This window comes from Papilio xuthus, unplaced genomic scaffold (assembly GCF_000836235.2).
Source record: "Papilio xuthus unplaced genomic scaffold, Pxut_1.1 DF826945.1, whole genome shotgun sequence".
Lineage (NCBI taxonomy): Eukaryota > Metazoa > Arthropoda > Insecta > Lepidoptera > Papilionidae > Papilio > Papilio xuthus.
Genome location: NW_013531704.1, coordinates 5232933 through 5252246, shown reverse-complemented (window position 1 = coordinate 5252246; position 19314 = coordinate 5232933). Strand labels below are relative to the sequence as shown.

The following is a 19314-nucleotide window of genomic DNA, read 5'->3' as shown; positions in this document are numbered from 1 at the left end:
ATAATGCTTACAATAACTCCATTCATAACAAGTCAATTTTTTTTTTAATTTTGTGAATATATAAATCCACTGAAGATTTCAATCACCATTAATAAATTTAATTAAAAAAGAATTTTCAAACACTCTGTACATAGTTTCATTAAAATCACGATTGGTTTGAATGAAAGTAATTGTTCTTATCAGTTGTGCACAATCGGCTACGAAGCCAAGCCAGTGTTTGATACAATTCCATTCAAGTTCAATTCGCAGACCTGTACAAATTAAAAAAGAACATCGCTATTGTTTTATTTCTCTTTGTTGCTTTTATTAGTTAAACTAGCTCTCGCCCGCGACTCCAACGGTGCGGAAATAAAAAAATAAAACTTAATTAGTAGCATATGTGTTCTTCCAGACTATGTTCTATATCTATGCCTAATTTCAGCAAGAACCGTTTAGCCGCTTTGGTGATACTTTCAAACATCCATCTAAACATTCGCATTTATAATATTAGTAAAATAGTAAGAAGTAAGGTGAACGTTAAAAGTAACAGATAATTTTATTTTGTAAGCCTGGACTTATGTAAACGGGCAATAATATTAAAAACAAATAAAAAAATAAAGCTTTACAGATCTTATCAACGTTATTGCCGTATAAAGTTGTTTGACTGCTTATTGATGTTAAAAATAATACGACTACAATCATTTAAATTAATTCTTACTAAGCCGTATTCCTGATGCGATTAACAATCAAAGGGCATTCCCTTCAAGTCTATCCATTGACAATAAGAAGATGCTTGAATATCATTGTACCTTTTTTAATTGTTGCAATATTGTATAGTAGCCATAAAATATCACATATAAATAATAATATACAGATGTCTATGGGTAATGGTCACTTCAATATTTTGTCGAATTCAAGTGGCCAGCATGTTCGTTTGCCAATTATTACTATAAAAATAATTTAAAAAAAAAATATCTTTCGTACAAAACGAACTCTTTTTTAAGCATATTCTTTTTATTTTATTTACGTTGGTTATTAAGCATTTTATATTATTTTAATATAGGTATTACATTAAACCATAGAGCAAATATTGCCGTCTTCGTCTGCCATTTACTTTATATGTGATAATTCAAAGACAAAACACACGTAAACATACAAAGATAGATCTAACGGTTAACACATTTTGTTAACATACAGGGTGTCCCAAAAGGAAACGTACATAGGAAGGGGGATGATAGGGGTGGTCACAAGGGTCACCAGAAAAATAAAATAAAAATTCCCCTATGGGTATTAAAAAAAATAAATGGCATTTTTTAAAAACCTAAAAATTTTACACCTTCAGGGGCAATTTTAATTTTCTTTAAAACATTTGTTAGTTGTATTGTTTTTTTTTATTTCATATTGATAAAGGGTTATTGACGATAACATAATAGCTTTTTTTTAATGTAGCAATATTTGTAGGTCATTGGTTACAAAATTGCCCCAGAAGGTGTAAAATTTTTAAGTTTTTAAAAAATGCCCTTTATTTTTTTTAATACCCAGAGGGGAATTTTTATTTTTCTGGTGACCCTTATGACCACCCCTATCATCCCCCTTCCTATGTAACCTTTTGGGACACCCTGTATATAAAAACCATATCGTGATATATTAATAATAAGAGACAAGAAAATCAATCTATTTTTATCATAAACATACAAAACGTGCAGACCGATCGTGTATCGATTGAATTGGACTTACTGTAGGTTTCTGACACGTAAATCTCTGTATAAAACATATTGTCATCCCTGTCAATATCCTTGATAATATCATCATCAGCCTATACTAGTCCACTGCTGGACATAGGTCTCTCCCATGACACGCCATTGACTACGATTCACGGCCACTCTCATCCAGCTTTTGCCAGCTGCCCTGCGAAGATCATCGCTCCACCAAGTCTGAGGACGTCTTACGCTACGATATAGAGATGGCAATATATTTTAAACGGAGCTTTTGGACTTAGAATCTCACGGTTAGTAGAGTAAGAACCGCTAAATCATCGGTTATGATATACAGTTTTAACCACGCAAACATTTTTTGTCTTGATAGATTTTAAGTTTTATCTTAAATGAAACACATTTCAACTTGAAACTATCAGAGCATACTTATCACAAGTCGATAAGAATAGCCTACTGGACTTTATCTATTAGACCATTAGATATTGAAATAAAACGCATTTATATTTTTAGACATTACTAGCTGTCGCCTGCGACTCCGTTCGCGCGGGATTAAAAATAGATGTTGGCCGATTCTCAGACCTACTCAATATGCTCACAAAATTTCATAAGAATCAATCAAGCCGTTTCGGAGGAGTATGGGAATGAAAATTGTGACACGAGAATTTTATATATAAGATTAATAACAATCCTTTGGAGCGAATGACGTGCTTTCGTTACTAAATCTAGTGTCAGAATGAATAGTGAGAGGACACAAACATCGACATTTTAGTAAGGCTAGTGTTGAGTCAATACACTGGCTCATTTTTCGAATTTTCTTCCTATCAGTATAAATAATTAGACAAGTTTGTATTTTCTGTCTATAAAAGTCAACTTTCAACACAACTAACCTGCGGGGCTAGACAAAGTGCATTCGCTTCGAAGCGATTCCATAACGAACTTCAAACATGTATAGAACTGACAATAACTTTCGATAAGTCACGTGATTGTCGCGCGTCAGTTCTATGCAGTTTTGAAGTCCGCTATGGAATCGCACATAACGCGGTAATTTTGCGACAATATATTTTTAGTTACATTGCATCTTACTAAGATAAAGCACGGACAAAAACAATAGGAAAACGGTAAGTGATGAGTTTTTAATTATTACATTTCAGAGACCGTGACCAATTAGTTGTTTAGAAATTAAACAATACTTGTTGGAAACAGAGAATTTAACGACCACGAATAACAGAAAAAGAGATTTAAAAAATGAAGATATTTACACGACTTTTTTTTTAATTTTAGCATATCTTACTAATATTATAAATGCTAATATTTACATGGATGGATCGATGGATGGATGGATGTTTGTTTGAAGATATCTCCAGAACAGCTGAACAGGTCTGATAGAATTTACATAATATAACACATAGTCTGGAAGAACACATAGGCTACGAATTACATTTCAATTCTGCGCGGACGAAGCCGCGGGCGACAGATAGTAGGTTAAAAACAATTTTTAACAAGACAATTAAATACTTTTCGTCACGCTATAATTTATTCCCATTAAAACCAAGTTCGTAAATATAAGCATATAGGATATTTCCAATTCAATACACAGCCTCAGTGATAGTATTCCGTTAAATTTAGTAAGAAGAAAAACATTCACAATTGAGAATGCAACATCGGAATGTACGCTGCATTGCTTAAGAGAAAGTGTGTTTAATACTCTTTCTTAAAAATACCCAAAAGTATTTGCAAGCCGTTAAAGTATGAATCATTTGTTTTTACCTATCATCAAGAGCTATACGTCCCCACAGAGGGGTAGGAGTTTTTTTTAATATTTTTGATTTAAAAAAACACATTTATTTGACCTGTATATTAAGCAATATTAATTCTGTTATTTTAATTGGAATGAAATTAAAAGTGCTATCAGGTATTTACGTATTTGTAACATCGTTATTTGTAAGATCGAAATTTAAAAAGAATTTTCCACAAATGGTGAATAATAGCACACATCATCAGATTACCTTAAAATTATCATAATTTCTTAATCTATATATATAAAAGAAAGTAGTGCTAGTTACACTATTTATAACTCAAGAACGGCTTTACCGATATAGCTGAAAATTGGTGAAGAGGTAGCTTAGAGCCAGGAGAGGGACATAGGACATTTATTCATTTTTTTTTCGAATTTATGCCTTGAAGAGCTGCTTTTTATTTTACTTACTAATATTATCATTGCGAATGTTTAGATGGATGTGATGATGATGGATGGATGGGTGTTTGAAGATATCTAGAAAGGCTGAACGGATCTCGATTAAATTTGTCTTACGTATAGAATAAGAACACAGTCTGAAAGAACACATAGGCTACACTAATTAAGTTTTTTTATATATCCACGCGGACGGAGCCGCGGGCGACAGCTAGTATCAATATAAAAATTAAATTGACTGCTGTCATATATTATTAGTACGTGTGGTCATAGGTACGTATATTTGTTTCTAGCCATATACCTTGCGAAGTTGATATTAGCCACGGTTTGCATTACTTCCTTATGACCTCACAGATTGGCCTTAGCCCGTTTATATCAAAGCCTATCCAACCTAGATTCAGTTACATGTAATTAAATGAAGTGTGAAATTTGTGTTACATATTTCGTTTGGAATTTACAAAATTTCATATGAAAACATAACACAAAAACGTAAATACAAAATTAATATAATATTAACATATTTGTTGTATCTATAATACGCAATTAGTTAACAAAACAATTAAACAAAAACAGTTTAGAAACGTGTCCAGATATTGCATTTTGCATTGTCGTAGATAGATCTGGTAGGTAGATAAATGCGCCGATCTTTCGTGAGAGGCTTTAGGACAAGATGTCTTCTTTAATATAACTGTCTAAAAAACTTGGAACAAAAACATATTTTCATCCCTTTCATTCTACTTTTAAAAACTGTGATAGCCATTTCTTTTCGTACATGTGCTAAACTATAACATACAAGCTGTCGACCGCGACGCCGTTCGCGCGTTAATAAAAAAACATAATTAGTAGCATATGTGTTCTTACAGAATAATCTATATGTGTGCCAAATTTCATCAAGATCCATTCAGCCGTGCTGGAGATACAAACAAACATCCATGTGTCTATCCATCTAAACATTCGCATTTATAACATTAGTAAGATTAACAAACTATTTACTTTTACTTAAATAACATCTGATTCATTTACCCAATCTAGAATCGCACCCACACAAATCAAAGGCCAAATCTTAGTGCGAGTGGGATAACAGAAACAAACAAAATCTTGCTAAATCTTGTGTAGGTTGACTGCAGTATTTATTCACATTTATTTATATTTAACTGTATTGTAATTGTACAGTAAAGCTCTTTTTTATATTTAGAGAGTTTATTGAAGTTATAATTTCCTCGAAACCAAAAATTTCAAACTTCATATGGTTTTTATTATTTATACAACACTAGCTGTTGACTCTGCACAATATTTAAAAAAACGTAATTAGTAGCCTATGTGTTCATTCAGACTATATTCTACATCTATTCCAAATTTCAGCAACATCCATGCAGCCATTTTAGAGATATCTTCAAACTAACAAACATCCGTCCATCTATCCATACATTTATAATATTAGTAACATTGTAATGTCAACAGAACTAAAGTTATGTATTAAAATTACAGATCAATCTATCAACGGGAAGTGGGCACAATCTCAGTATAATAAACAGAGTTAAATAAAATTGTTTAAAAATATAACTTACCTTCTAGCAAGATGAAGCCTCTCCTGTGTAGTAAGATGCTCCACCTGTGCCATCTCTGCCACTAAGTCGGAGTGCTCCATTTTCCTTGAAAAGAAATGAAAATATTAATGATAATCATCATATTAGCTTTCATCACTTGCTGTGTATAGTGCTTTTTCTTGTCCCATCACTTTTTCCAATTTAATACCTTTAATTATAATACACTAGACCAATAAAAAGGTTCTTGACATAGGGACGGACAACAAAGTGATCTAATAAGGGTTCTGGTTTTTTTTTTCTTGAAACTCTAAAAAGGATCAGAAAACACAAAAATCCTATCTCACATAATCATAAGTGGATTAAAGAATATTATTCCTCAAAACTGATTAAGACATTTGGATGAATATAAATCTAACCTCACCTTACTTTTTAATATCACCCAAGCCTTTTACGGTCATATTGAAATAAATATTAAACAAGTAAAACATCAAAAAGGTCTATGTATTAAGAGTCAAGAGATGCTTATGTAAATTCTGGCAAAATAATTCTTATTCTTAACTTCAGTCAATCTTCTTTTAAATGCACTGATGAAATTAATGGAAAAAATTAAACAGTAGCTACTTATATGGAATTCCATGTTCCACTGTATAGATGTACAATTATTATTAGGTTTGTTAAGAGTCTAATATTTCTCAAGGTATAAATTATGTGTCAGCTAATATTTTCTCTGACTACCCTTTATTTGAACATTGTTATTAAATTTGTTTTTGAATTAATTATACAAATTTTTTATACTAATTTTAATAGTAATTAAACTTTAGGGTAACCATGTATCCAATAAAATAGAAATTATTTCCAATTTGAATCCAGTAAGGGGCAAATATTTTTTTTGGCATTTCTTATCATGATACAATCATTAATAGTTTGCTTTAAATCCTGAAAGTAAGTATTTATTTTAAAACTCACCTGTCTCTTGTTAATATAAGATTTTATTTTTTCATGTTTACAGCAATTTATTTATTTGTGTTAAAATAAGTTTAAACTACATATTTCAGTTATGAATAAATAAGGCTCGAGTGCAGTTATTGATAAATATGAAATGATAAGATAATCATAAAGTATACTAGATAACCACTAATCAACGACAAAGTTATATTAATGTCGAATTACTTTCATACATTACAAACACAGTGTATTGATCCTTTTGTAAACAAAGTGTTAACAACAACTTTATATGCCAAACTCAACGGATTTAGTAGGCACGTTTAATTATTTTCATCATAACTTTGCGCAATCTTTAAACTATAAAAAGTTGTTATTCTAAGACGTTACACATTTATGTTCTTATTTTATAATGTTTTATTAAACTTACCGCAGTCGTTTATTTCTACAAAGCACAAGTATGTTTCATTCTGGTATTGTAACCTTTATCACACATAATATACACTAACGTCACATTCAACACTCAATATAATCGTAGAAATAGCCGAAATTGACACTTTTAACATAACTTTTTACGCTATAGAGTCATTTTGAGTTTTTGTAATGAAAATAATAATCGAAAATAAGAATCACAAAATACAACAGGCATACGGGAGATTGAAAAAGCTACAGAACAAAATACAGTTATCCAAGTAACACAGATTATAGTCCACAATATTTACTGATAACTACTGACAGCTACTAACAACTACCATCTTAAAGTCAAGTCTAAACTGTCACTGTCAGACCGCTGTCACGTGACGTCTTCTGTAGCTGTCATAAATTTTTCGTTTTGAAATGCTGTAAAACAACTTGTGTATATTATTGTTAAAATGGTCATTATTATAGGTCAATTTTACAGAGGAGATTAGAACGCTTAATCTAGTGCTATTACCTTTCTATTAGACTTCGCCCATGAACCCATCCGGTACATACATTGACTTCAGGTTTCTTTAATTTTCAGAAAAACTTTAAAATTAAAGACTACTTTGGCATGTAATATATTTTATTTTCAAGAAATTACAGGATCTGTTAATCAGCTATAGTACAATTTAATCAGTACCATACCCATAACAATAAAAAAAACAATAAACTGCAATAGTATAGCCTAGGCACTATTAGTATCAATTGACATAACATTGTTTATGAAAACTTATTGATTACATGCAATTTTATTTAGTTACAGATCAAATTTTTATAAACCTTTTAAAGCTAACAGTTAACACGACTCTACAGTTAATACAACGAACTAAATAAAAAAAGACACATAAAACACAAGGTATCAAAAAAAGTAATCATATAGTGTTTCTATTTGAAAAAATTATCCTCTGATTTCAAAATATCACATCACATTTTGTGGCAGCCGCATAAAACTATTTAGATTTGAATATAGTGTCATATCAGCTATTTATATATTTCGACTAAATTGTTAATTAAACACTTCACATCTCTTCTCTTTCCATATTATATTGTGTTAAATATCATATCTACATGAATAATTACAAAAATCACACGTTATAAATAAAAAATTCCAACGTTATTTTTTATGACGTACAAGTAAAAATCAAATTAAAGACTATTGTCAATCGGTGTCTACATCAATTAATTGCCTACATTATAACAAGTGCGTTTCTACACCAATTTCGTAACACGCAAAGTTATATACAATATCACAATTAAGAATCAATTTGATTAGTTTCAAAATAGTTTGTAACTGGAACTTATTATATTTTTTACTAAAATGCAAAATAAAGGAATTAAAAAAATCTACAACCAAAGATAGCCTAACTCGACATTCATTTTTAAACACTTTTACTACTTAGGATTTTAATTCAAATTCACGCAATTTTCATCTAATATTTCACTAGCTACATTATCCTACATATTTTTATTATGGTACACAGGAGGATGCTGTGGGTTTCCACTGAAGAAACAACTGTTCAAAATTACCTTCTTTATTATTCTTTTAGAAATAACAAAGATAACATTTTTAACAGTTGTTGCGGCAGTGAAAATCCACAGCGTAAAGCACAAAGATTTAAACAGAACGTATATAACTAATCAAGTGCAAGGCTATTTACATTGACAGCTAGTATTACGCTACCTATATCTATTATTGTACTATATTATTCCTCACATTTTGCTGTGGCTACAGTTAACAAACAGTGCTATCAAGTGACAGTAACATTTTCCTTTGAACACTTGCTCTAAAGCATTATTAAACGAAAGCTTCCATTGTCTCATTTACACAAGTGACGACAAATTGCCAATGAAAAAAAAATAACAATAACCATAAACAAAATTTCAAAATTTAAGAGTAGAATTTTGAATTTTGCATATGGCAACAATAAAAAAATGATTTAGATTATTACACAAATTTTCACACGCATTATGTTAAATATTCTTATTATTATTTGCCCATAAATATTGTCATTGGCAACTTATGCCACTAAATAAAAAATATATTAATACATAATAATTACATTCACCCGTTTTCACTTATATCTATACAATCTTAATTTAATACAAATACCATACAAAAATACTGCTGACTGTACGTACGATGAGCATCAAAAACGTAGTTTTATGATAACTGTACCTATTATAACCCAATTTATCTATCCCATTAACTGTATATTACGATAGTAAAGAGCTCAAATTAATAAAACTGACAGTTAACAATAATCATTGTTTAATTTTAACAATGACAGATGAATTGACCGAATTTTACCTATGAACTTATATCAGTAGAAATACGTAATTTTTTATTTCTATTTATCTCGTGGAATGCCTGAATGGAAGTTTATTCAACTCTTTATGAAGAAATTTGTTAATATATTTGTATATTTAGTGATGTATAATCTTAAATAAAAAGCAAAGATTTTGATTGCTTTTGGGACATTTGGGCATGTCATTCAATTTAATAGTTAAGAAATATTTAAAAGTTTACCAAATGTTAATTTAAATTTTTATTAAGCAATCCTTAATGCTGTAGTTATTAATTTTTTATTAATATTTTTCTCGTAATGCTTATAAATACGCTTACCTACATGTGCGTACATTACTAAAATGGAATTGTTCATCCATTTTTTTAACACATTGATTACTTTATAATTAACTGAAAATTAGGTTTAGGAACACACAATTGTATTAACAAAAACCTTTTGAAAAAAAAACTTTAAGTTCCTACGTAGAAATAACATTTAGCTTCTTTACATTTCATGATATTCAAATCGTCGATTAAAAAAATATTTTTCAAAAGAAAAAGAAAAAAATCATAAACTGCCTACTATAAAAAGGTAATATAAACTTAAGAAAATAAATAAAATTTAAATCCCCAATATAAGATTGTAGTACTCTTATCACGTAACTTCAAATACAGATTAACTAATTTGCGTAACTATAATTTAAAAAACAAACTATCCATAGACCACAGTTTCACAGCACGAATTCGGCAACATTATGTGCGGTCCTACTTCAATGTCCTATATCTGAGCAGTGGCAACCTATCGTGGTCACCACGGCGGGGTACTCAGGTATTGTCGTCAGATGAGTCGTCTGACGATGAGCTGGTCAGTAAATTGGGTGTCATCGGCATCTTCCTGATGAATGGCTCCCGTGGTAGACTTTGCTGCCCCAGTGTCAGCCTCCTGACGCCCATCCTTTCGCTTTCGGGCAGTGATTTGCTGCATTTCTCCTCGGTTATCGCATCTCGTGATAGTGACCTGAAATGTTGATATACTTGTGATGTATCCTTAAATTCAAAGCTTAATGTTTTTTAAATTGGATTATTTTCGTGTCGAATTGTTCCATGTAAATTCATCTCATAATAACCAACTCATAGTTAAACAATAATTTAGTAATTTAGTTTTAAACATCATCAGCTCACTATACGTCCCCACCGAGGGGCTCGGAGCCTACCCTAAGTTAAGGGTGATTAGGCCATAGTCAAGTTTTGAACATAAGTATTTAATTAGTAAGTTATCGTTCAGTGGTATTTTTCACCGTTATCCTTCAAGATTACGCTTTAAAATTGGGTTATACTTATTATATAGCACCCATTGGGTTATTAGTACAATCTTATTTCATATATGGATACACCAAGTATACTTTATTGATCTTTCAAAAGTAATTATCACTTACCCAGTCAATTCCAGCATTGATCCTCTCCTACACTGCCCCCTGTGCGGTCCCTGCATGATGCTTGCTGGTCTACTTGAAGCACCAAGTGGATCAGAGTGGGCTACATCCTCCATCAGTAGTACAGATGGACCTCCCAAGCTTGTGCTTCTTTTCGACAGTAAATTCGGTCCAGTTCTAGATGTTACTTCTCCCTTCATGGATGACTCGCCTTTACTCCCATCCGTCTTATTACCTTCAGTCTCAGATCCTGACAGCAACTCTGGTGCTCCTTGTGTTGAACTTGAGCTCTCTCTTCGGAATAGACCTATGATAGATTTCGGATGTTTTGGCTTCTCTATGCCACCTTTTAGAATATAATAGGGTAAGGGGAAAAAGAAAAAAAAAGGGTGAGTCATATATAAGTAATATAAAAGAAAAATAATTTTAAATAGCAGCTGTAAAGGAAATGTGCAATTGCAAATTATAAATTAAAAAAAAAATAAAAATATAACAATTATATAATAGTAAAATATGTTATTCGATTTTCAAAAAGGTCGGTCGCAATTTTTTTTATTACTTTATTTACTTTTATTTACAGTACGTTATTCTTTATTTTCGGACAATTTACAATTTTCGTAATTCGATAGTAGAAATAATACGCAACCGATTTTCTTGGATTTCGCCGAATTTGTTTGGATAAGCAAATATCCCATAGCTTATGAGTGTGAAAAACTGAGACAAAAGAACTCATATGTTTTAATGAAAATGATATAGAGGATAATAGCTCAATAAAAAATGAGGTGATAAACAAAAAAAAATAAAAAAAAATAAACCATGGAAAATATATGAGGATCGAGACACAGAGAAAAATTATATAAACGATTTTTTTTAATATAAGCGTAAATATATTTATGACTTACAATCGCAATTCATATCTAAAAACAAATTATTTAACAATATCATATTGTTTTATTTTTGAGGTTATCTAAAGATCTGCTCACTATAGTACCCACTGAAAGGCTCGGAGCCTAGCCTATGTTAGCGGTGACTAGCCATAGTCAACCACGCTGGCCCAGTGTGGTTTGACTTCACACATATCTTTGAACTTCTTCTCAGACATGTACAGTACATCACGATGTTTTTCTTCACCGTAAGAACGTCGAATAAATGTACATATGTTAATCAAAAACTCATTGGTACATACATGATGGGATTCGAACTAGGACCTGCAGAATTCAAGTCAAGTGTTTAACCCTGGAGCCACCGACGCTCTACAGATGCAATTTATTTATTAAAATCATATAAGTATCATTTAATTCCTACTAGATTACTTAGTATCCAGGTTAAGTGTTGATAATCTTGATTTACTAGTGTACATGACATGACAGATGAAAATGACATTAAATTACATCATGCCAAAGCATGAAAGACAACGATGACAACAGTCACAATTCACCACATCTATAAAAAGCAGACATCACAGAGTTACTTCATGCTAGTTTACCTAAGAAAGTAGCTGATGGGGAGCTATAAGCTAAGTATTCTTTATTGGATGCCCATGAGGGGAACTCGGATTGCTTGAGAGCACCCGATCCTTCAGTCTCCTCCCGTTTCCATGGTAACATGGTCTCCGTCGCCGTCGGTGTCGCCACACGAGCCTGCTCCGCCACCGTCATGTAAGTATCTGGAAGAAACAATGAGGAGAAATAATTGATAATTATTTATATGTCTGTTTAGAAACAGTTATTCATGATATCCTATTCTTAACCCACACATGTATGGGATTATATTTTTATTTATTTATATTATAAACTCAACAATTAAAAGAATCGTGGATACATTATCAACCTAAAATATTCAAGGTCTGTTCTGTTATGTTCTGTTGTTGTTTATGGCTCTCCCTCATCGGATTGGACCAATGTCAAGTATATTCAAGGACAAAGGGAAGGAATAATAAATGATGAACTCTGAAAACAATGATAATCTTACCGTTGTCATCCGACATTCTTCTTTCGTCCTCTTCCAGTATGTCCTCGTTTGGTACTAAAATAAAAGTACATATTTACTGACACAAAATACCAGCTTGAATTAAAAAAAGTATATTCTTTACAGTTTTTCAAAGTAATCGTTTCATATTACGTCACCTATTTTGACTAAGAAACTATAAATGTAATTACATTTTATGATTTGCATTGTATTTAGTATAATGTCTGTTTAGAAAGATGCATAAATAACTGAAATATTTATTACAGCATCATTTGACCATATCTAGTGATATTTTAGTGTAAAATTTTACATGCGTTTCTACAATAGTCTGATTTGGATTACCCTAAGATAACCATTATTAACTTTTAAGAATATTACTATTATAAACTTATATGAAAACGGCTAAACATACACCGTACATATGTATATTCGTCCGGTGGCGGCACCAACTAGTTTCGAGCCCATCGGGGGCCCTTCATCAGGGTGAGTGGGACTCCCGTCCGAGAAATAATACCTATAATAATATACGCGAGTGTTTCGCCGTTTTTATAAAGTTTATTATTATCACGATAATATAATATTGCTTTTCATGAAAAATGGTTATCTTGGCTTAATTTTATATAATGGTCTACTTATATTACTCGCTAACAAGCTTAGAAGTTATGCTTACCACAAACGACGATATTAGTTCCGTAACTTACAATTTTCACTGTACGTTATTTATCGGGTGACCAAAACCGTATGCTTAAAAAGCGCCATAAATACAACGTTAATAGCAAAAAGCTAAAACTAAAACTTCGGCCATCTGAAGCGAATGGTAGTTAGACGTTCATTTTGTTAAACACATACCGAAATTGTACGTGGACCTGTCCCTTCGCCACGGTAATGATTTTTCAACGGCAGTCGGCAGTATCTCCTCTGGTGTTTTAGCGTATTGCTTTACAATCCTCGCTTTCAATGGATTGAACCCGGGTAGGTTAGCCAACTGATTTAGGAGCGAACTACTGTTCTCCTTGTGCGAGGACGTCGGGCTGACTTCTTTATATCCAGCTAATTGACATCACCATTATCGTATAGTTTTGCGATGCCGCATCGAGATTGCAGGAAGGAAAGAAAACGACCATCAAACATATTAAACAAGCAGAAATGAAGAGCAAGGTAGATAGGAAAATTATGAAGACAGATGAAATAAAAGTAATGTCTCTAGCTAAATTAGTTTGAGACCAAATGAAAAATAATGGAAAAGTGAGCAACATATTTTTAATTATTGAAATCGTATACTAAAGTTTTCAACAAATAGGGAAGCAACAAAAAATCAGAATCGTAACGTTTATTAATTTCAATGAAATAGTCAAATTAAAAACGTTTTACCCAATTAAAGGAAAAGGAACACATGCTTTTGACATTCACAATGATGTAGCCATGTCAATAACTGAAATTAAAACTGGCCCAGCAAATGAAATGATTTTGATACGTACCAAATAACTTGTAAGCTTCCATTATATTAGTCATATGTAAATGTTCTTTTTTTTAAATATAAAATATAATGAATAACACACTGGATCACAACACAGAGTAGTGTTTGTATTTCAATATAATTATCTTTTCATTGTCAGGGTATTTAGTCTGAGTAAGTCTGTATTTAGTTATTACTTCGATTTCCTAATCAATAACGGATTATAACCCAAATTTAAAAATCTGAACTTTATCGATCTAACATTGTCATAATATTTCTGATTCTCGAATAAGTTGCAATTTTGCTAATTTAAAATGAATACAGTCAGCCCAATATTTAGTATATAGGGTGTCCCAAAAGGTTACGTACATAGAAAGGGGGATGATAGGGGTGGTCACAAGGGTCACCAGAAAAACAAAATAAAATTTCCCCTCTGGGTATTAAAAAAATAAATGGCATTATTTAAAAATTTAAAAATTTTACACCTACTGGGGCAATTTTAATTTTCTTTAAAATCTTTGTTAGTTGTATTGTTTTTTTTTTATTTCATATTGATAAAGGGTTATTGACCATAGCATAATAGCTTTTTTTTTAAATATAGCAATATTTGTAGGTCATCGGTTACAAAATTGCCCCAGAAGGTGTAAAATTTATAAGTTTTTAAAAAATGCCATTTATTTTTTTTAATACCCAGAGGGGAATTTTTATTTTATTTTTCTGGTGACTCTTGTGACCTCCCCTATCATCCCCCTTCCTATATACGTAACCTTTTGGGACACCCTGTATAAAACCGAAGTTTACCGACAACTTCAAGACTGTTGGGATTATTCGGAGAGGGGCTGACTGGAGTAAATACGCGGTAGTCCTGTCCTTCCAACTAACAATTAGTTCATAATACTGTATTGAAATACAAGCACAACATGGGATATGATTGGTCCATGCAGAATACCTACGCGGGGATTTGGCAGTAAAAGTAATACCGCCATCGGCGTCTTCCCGATGTGGCTCACGGTCTTCATCCTCCTGAAGAACTTCGTCTATGTAATCTACAACCAAAATAATATGACGTATGTTTAGAAATTATTAGTCAGAATTCTTTTGCGCGAATGGCGCGCTTTCTTAACAAAGGCAAGTGTTAGAATTTAGTGAGGGGACATAATCGTCGACATTTTAGTGAAGCTAGTGTTGTACCAGTACACCGGCACAGTGTCGGATTTTCTTCCTAACAGTTTACAGTTATAAAGTTTTTTTTTGTTTCTTTTCACCTTTCTGTAGAAGTTCATATAACATATTGTTCGTTTATAATATGGAAGCAAATCTATCGCTTAAATTTTGAATAGAATAAAATGGGGACTGTATGAGTTATTTACGTTCATTGTAAATAATTGTTTAAATATATGTTACTAAGACTAATTGATATGCTGTTTGCCCCTTTGACCCTCCATCACTTGAATATTTTTTATTCGATAAATATATTTATTGGTCATCCATCAAAGATTATGCTCTTTTACGATTTTTTTATGGATGAACATGCAAAACAACGAATGTCGCAAAATAATAATTAAATGCATTGTTTCTATTTAAAAATAAAAATAAAGAAATAAATGAAAATACAAAGGGAACGCTTTCTATTAATACAGTAAACGAAGCTGTGGATTTTTGCAAAGAATAAAATTTAAATCATACAACGAAACTATTTAAAAATAAAATAAAATAATACTTGAACCCACACGTGCATGCGTGACACTCGTGATTTTAAAATAGATATAAATTAAGTACCTAATCTATAATACTTTTTTTTACCGTGCGTGAACTGTTTGGCTGAACCATTTTGCTGGAATTCAGGGAAAGTGACATGGTTTTTGCCATCCTGAAAAAAAACATACGTAAATTTAAACTCTTTAAGAATAAAAGTACTACTTATTTAAAACACCTATTATTTATATTAAACAAAATTTAAATATGGTCCCTCGAGCCGGATACTCATAGTTTACTTACCTGTTTTCCACGTTTGCTGCGCTTGTGATGGTGTTTTCTATCACCGACCAGTCTTCTTATATTCATGTGTGTCTTATAATTCACTTGAGTGCCCAAATCTCGATCATTCACCGCATGTCTGCTGTAGCTCAAGCGACGATGCTGTAAATTATAAAATCAATGATTTTAAAAATTCACACTCTTTCTAATGAAGTGATTTGAAAAACTTTCATATATGTATAGCTCGATAAATAATCAAATAATTCCTTTCTTATATCATAAGGTGGTAAACGAACGAGCCACCCGAAGCAGCGAAGCGACCGCTGTCCATAGACATCCGCAATTGCAGAGCTCTTGAGGGGACACACAGTAAGAAAATATTTCCCCTCACTGTGCATCCTCCTCTCCGTAGTATCTACTTTCCACTAAATAGGTACTTTTTACTTACTCTTCTGTACGGTTTGCAAAGTTCCTCGGCAAGTAAATGATGAATCCTAGCATCTGTTAAATCTTTCTTGGACGGATTGTATTCCAATTCTTGCATATCTATATTCCATGTAGATGAGTCTAATTGGCTAAAGCTGGGACTGGAACAAATTAATGAAATAAGCACATATCTTCTCTCTTTTATTTGTACTGCTAAGGTCATAAAATGAGGATCTATTTACCTTCCATTAAAATTAGCGTTTGTATAATTTTTAAATATAGCCGACATTGATTCTGCGCCTGATATATTTCCGATTGTGGAAGCATTTCTCTGCATATATTCTATTGCGTCTCTCATTGCTAATTTTGAGTAGGTTTCCAAAATTTTTGGCTCAGCACCCTAGAAATATTTTTCATAATTTTTAACTAACTGTCGCCCTCACACCATTCACACGGAAAAACATAGTCTAAAAGAACACAAAAAACATAATTAATGTTCTTTGTGTTCTTCTAGACTATGTTCTATATATATATATATATATATATATATGCCTTCTGGATATACCTTTAAACAAACATCCATCCATCTAAACATTTGCATTTATAATGCTAAGTAAGATTAAGTTTCATTGGTTATCAGATATAATTCCTCCATAATAAAGCATTATAAAGTTTATAGGAATTAAAATTTTACTAATTAAAACATGAAGCAAAATTAATACCAACCTGATAATTCCTTAAAAGGAACGGTCTGATGAATCGGTTATCAAATCTCTTAAACTTATCTCTCATATGATGGTTTCCATGTTTGCCTAAAATGTCTTCAATACCAGCCATCAAGTGATCCATAAACTGAAATTATAAAATAGAAAATACAAATATTGTTCAACATTCTTCGCAGATCGTATACTCCAGAGGTTCCCAATTAGTTTTTGCTGCGTACCCCTTATTGTAGCAATCACACTGATATTATAAATGCGAAAGTTTTGTGAATGTTTGTTACTTCTTCACACTCAAACGCTTGGAGCAATTGGATGATGACCGTTATAATATTTTGGACATTGCTCTTGTTTTGATGATCGTAATATTATATAATAATATCTTGGAAATTTTTCATATTTTTACTAATAGCCGTACGTACCCATTGATGTAATTTCACGTACCTCTGGAGGTACGCTACTTTTATTGGGAAACACTGTTGTAGACTTTAAACTTACTCGTTCGTGTATCCTTTCGTTCATTGTCGGCTTCCTCTTCTCTGCTGTTTTCACGTTCAATATCTTCACCAATGGTTTTATAGTGATGCCTTGAATAAACACAGTGAAGTATATCACGGCTATTGTTGTTGTAACAAACATCGGTTGTAATTGTACTACTTCTGGATCTATTAATAATACTAATGCAAATGCAACTGCACCTCGAAGCCCTGTAATGACACAAAGAAATTTTAGTAAACAACAAAGTATCAAATATATTAAAATATTTAAAGCTTAACAGTGGTAGAGCCCGCTTTAACATCTTCGCACGAATTGGCCCGGCTCGCCCGGTGAAATACCACGACCACAAAGAAGACAGGCGTGAAGTGGAAGCAATTCCGCGTTTCGTCTGATGAGTGTGCGTCCCGGAGGCCTTATTTAGTCTTTTCTTATAAGGAAAGGGTGGGAAGGGAAAGAAGACTGGGAAGTGGAAGTGGACTTTCCGGATGAGAGGATGAATAGGAAGGGAAAATATTTTCTTTCTGTGCATGCTCTACTCCGGCGATTAAAGGTAGGCAACAAATATGCAATTGCGTATGTCTATGGGCAGCGGTCGCTTCGCAATTTCAGCGATTTCAGGTAGCCGCTAGATCGTTTGCCACCATATGATATAAAAAAAGGTTAAGAAAAGCCCTATTTGTTTTGCAACGCTTAATTATGATTTTTGTTTGATATTTTTTTGTGTTGTTAGTTTAAGTTTTGTAATGTTTTAAGGGATTAAATGTTATATTTATTATTATTATTAAAAACATGGTAAATATAATAAAAGGAAATACATACCTCCGTAAGACATAACAAATTTCTCAACAGTATTCAACTTGTGCAATCTAAATTTATTCGCTACAGCACTAAATATGTAGACACCTGAAAAGGTATAAAAAATTATACCTTTTTTTCAAAAAAAGAAGAATATTGAATCCAGTTTAGAAATTAAATCTTCAAAAAATCTTACCTATGATACGAAATACTGAGCAAAATACGATGGTCAAGAGGACGAACCACGTGTTCCAATCGTGGTTGTTATTGACCGTGGCCACACCAAGGAACATAAATATGATCGTCTCGGAGGATGAGGAAAGCATCTTCATTGTGTACTTTATAGTCGTATGAGATTTATGAGATATATTCGCTTCCACATAATTCTTCATTGTTATACCGCAAAATGTTATTCTGAAAAAAAAAGTTAAACAAAAAATAGTCTTATAAGTTGATTCACATACACATGTGAATATTATACAAATATGAAAAGGAATTACGCAGGTTTATTCAAGCTTAATCTTATTACTTACGCTAAAATTCCACTCATATGGAACATCTCCGCGTTGAGGTAGGCAAGGTATGCCATCACGAAAATAAAGATGGGTTCGATGACTCTCACTTCGTGTGTGAAGCGCGTCACCAGGCCGGTAGCGAAGCCCCACACGACTCCAATGCACGTGCCACCTAATGCAACCACCAAGAACGAAGCGAAACCCGCAAGAAAATCCGTGTACATCAGCCGCGATGGACCCATTTCACTAAAATTATTTTAATTAACTTTAAATAATAGTTTTTAAAATCTCCACTCTAAAATTTAAAAATATGGAATATAATTTTAATTTGCTCCTTCTCTGCTGACACACTGAATGAATTATTACTTCAAATTTCTTTTTAAAATTCTTTGCTCTTATAATTTCTA

The 19314-nt window shown here is 32.1% G+C and overlaps 2 protein-coding genes across 7 annotated transcripts in view; both read right to left on the bottom strand.

Annotated features, from left to right (window-relative positions):
* Positions 1-7072, bottom strand: part of MYPT-75D (Myosin phosphatase targeting subunit 75D) — a 34145-nt gene extending 27073 nt beyond the window's left edge. For both annotated transcript variants that reach the window (XM_013317108.1, XM_013317109.1), the window contains exons 1-2: positions 6805-7072; positions 5454-5537 (exon numbers count right to left, since the gene is read on the bottom strand). In XM_013317108.1, coding sequence (XP_013172562.1) covers positions 5454-5533 — 80 coding nt within the window. In that variant the 5' untranslated portion in view covers positions 5534-5537; positions 6805-7072. The remainder of the gene's footprint in view (positions 1-5453; positions 5538-6804) is intronic.
* Positions 7073-9764: 2692 nt separating this feature from the next.
* Nhe2 (Na[+]/H[+] hydrogen exchanger 2) overlaps positions 9765-19314 on the bottom strand; it is a 29996-nt gene continuing 20446 nt past the window's right edge. For 2 of the 5 annotated variants that reach the window (XM_013317122.1, XM_013317123.1), the window contains exons 6-20: positions 18926-19153; positions 18589-18806; positions 18417-18500; positions 17598-17806; positions 17107-17232; positions 16623-16780; positions 16403-16541; positions 15976-16116; positions 15757-15847; positions 14931-15023; positions 13371-13571; positions 12525-12578; positions 12040-12219; positions 10557-10899; positions 9765-10138 (exon numbers count right to left, since the gene is read on the bottom strand). In XM_013317122.1, coding sequence (XP_013172576.1) covers positions 9946-10138; positions 10557-10899; positions 12040-12219; positions 12525-12578; positions 13371-13571; positions 14931-15023; positions 15757-15847; positions 15976-16116; positions 16403-16541; positions 16623-16780; positions 17107-17232; positions 17598-17806; positions 18417-18500; positions 18589-18806; positions 18926-19153 — 2458 coding nt within the window. In that variant the 3' untranslated portion in view covers positions 9765-9945. The remainder of the gene's footprint in view (positions 10139-10556; positions 10900-12039; positions 12220-12524; positions 12579-13370; positions 13572-14930; positions 15024-15756; positions 15848-15975; positions 16117-16402; positions 16542-16622; positions 16781-17106; positions 17233-17597; positions 17807-18416; positions 18501-18588; positions 18807-18925; positions 19154-19314) is intronic. The other 3 variants (XM_013317125.1, XM_013317124.1, XM_013317126.1) reach the window with 3 other exon arrangements.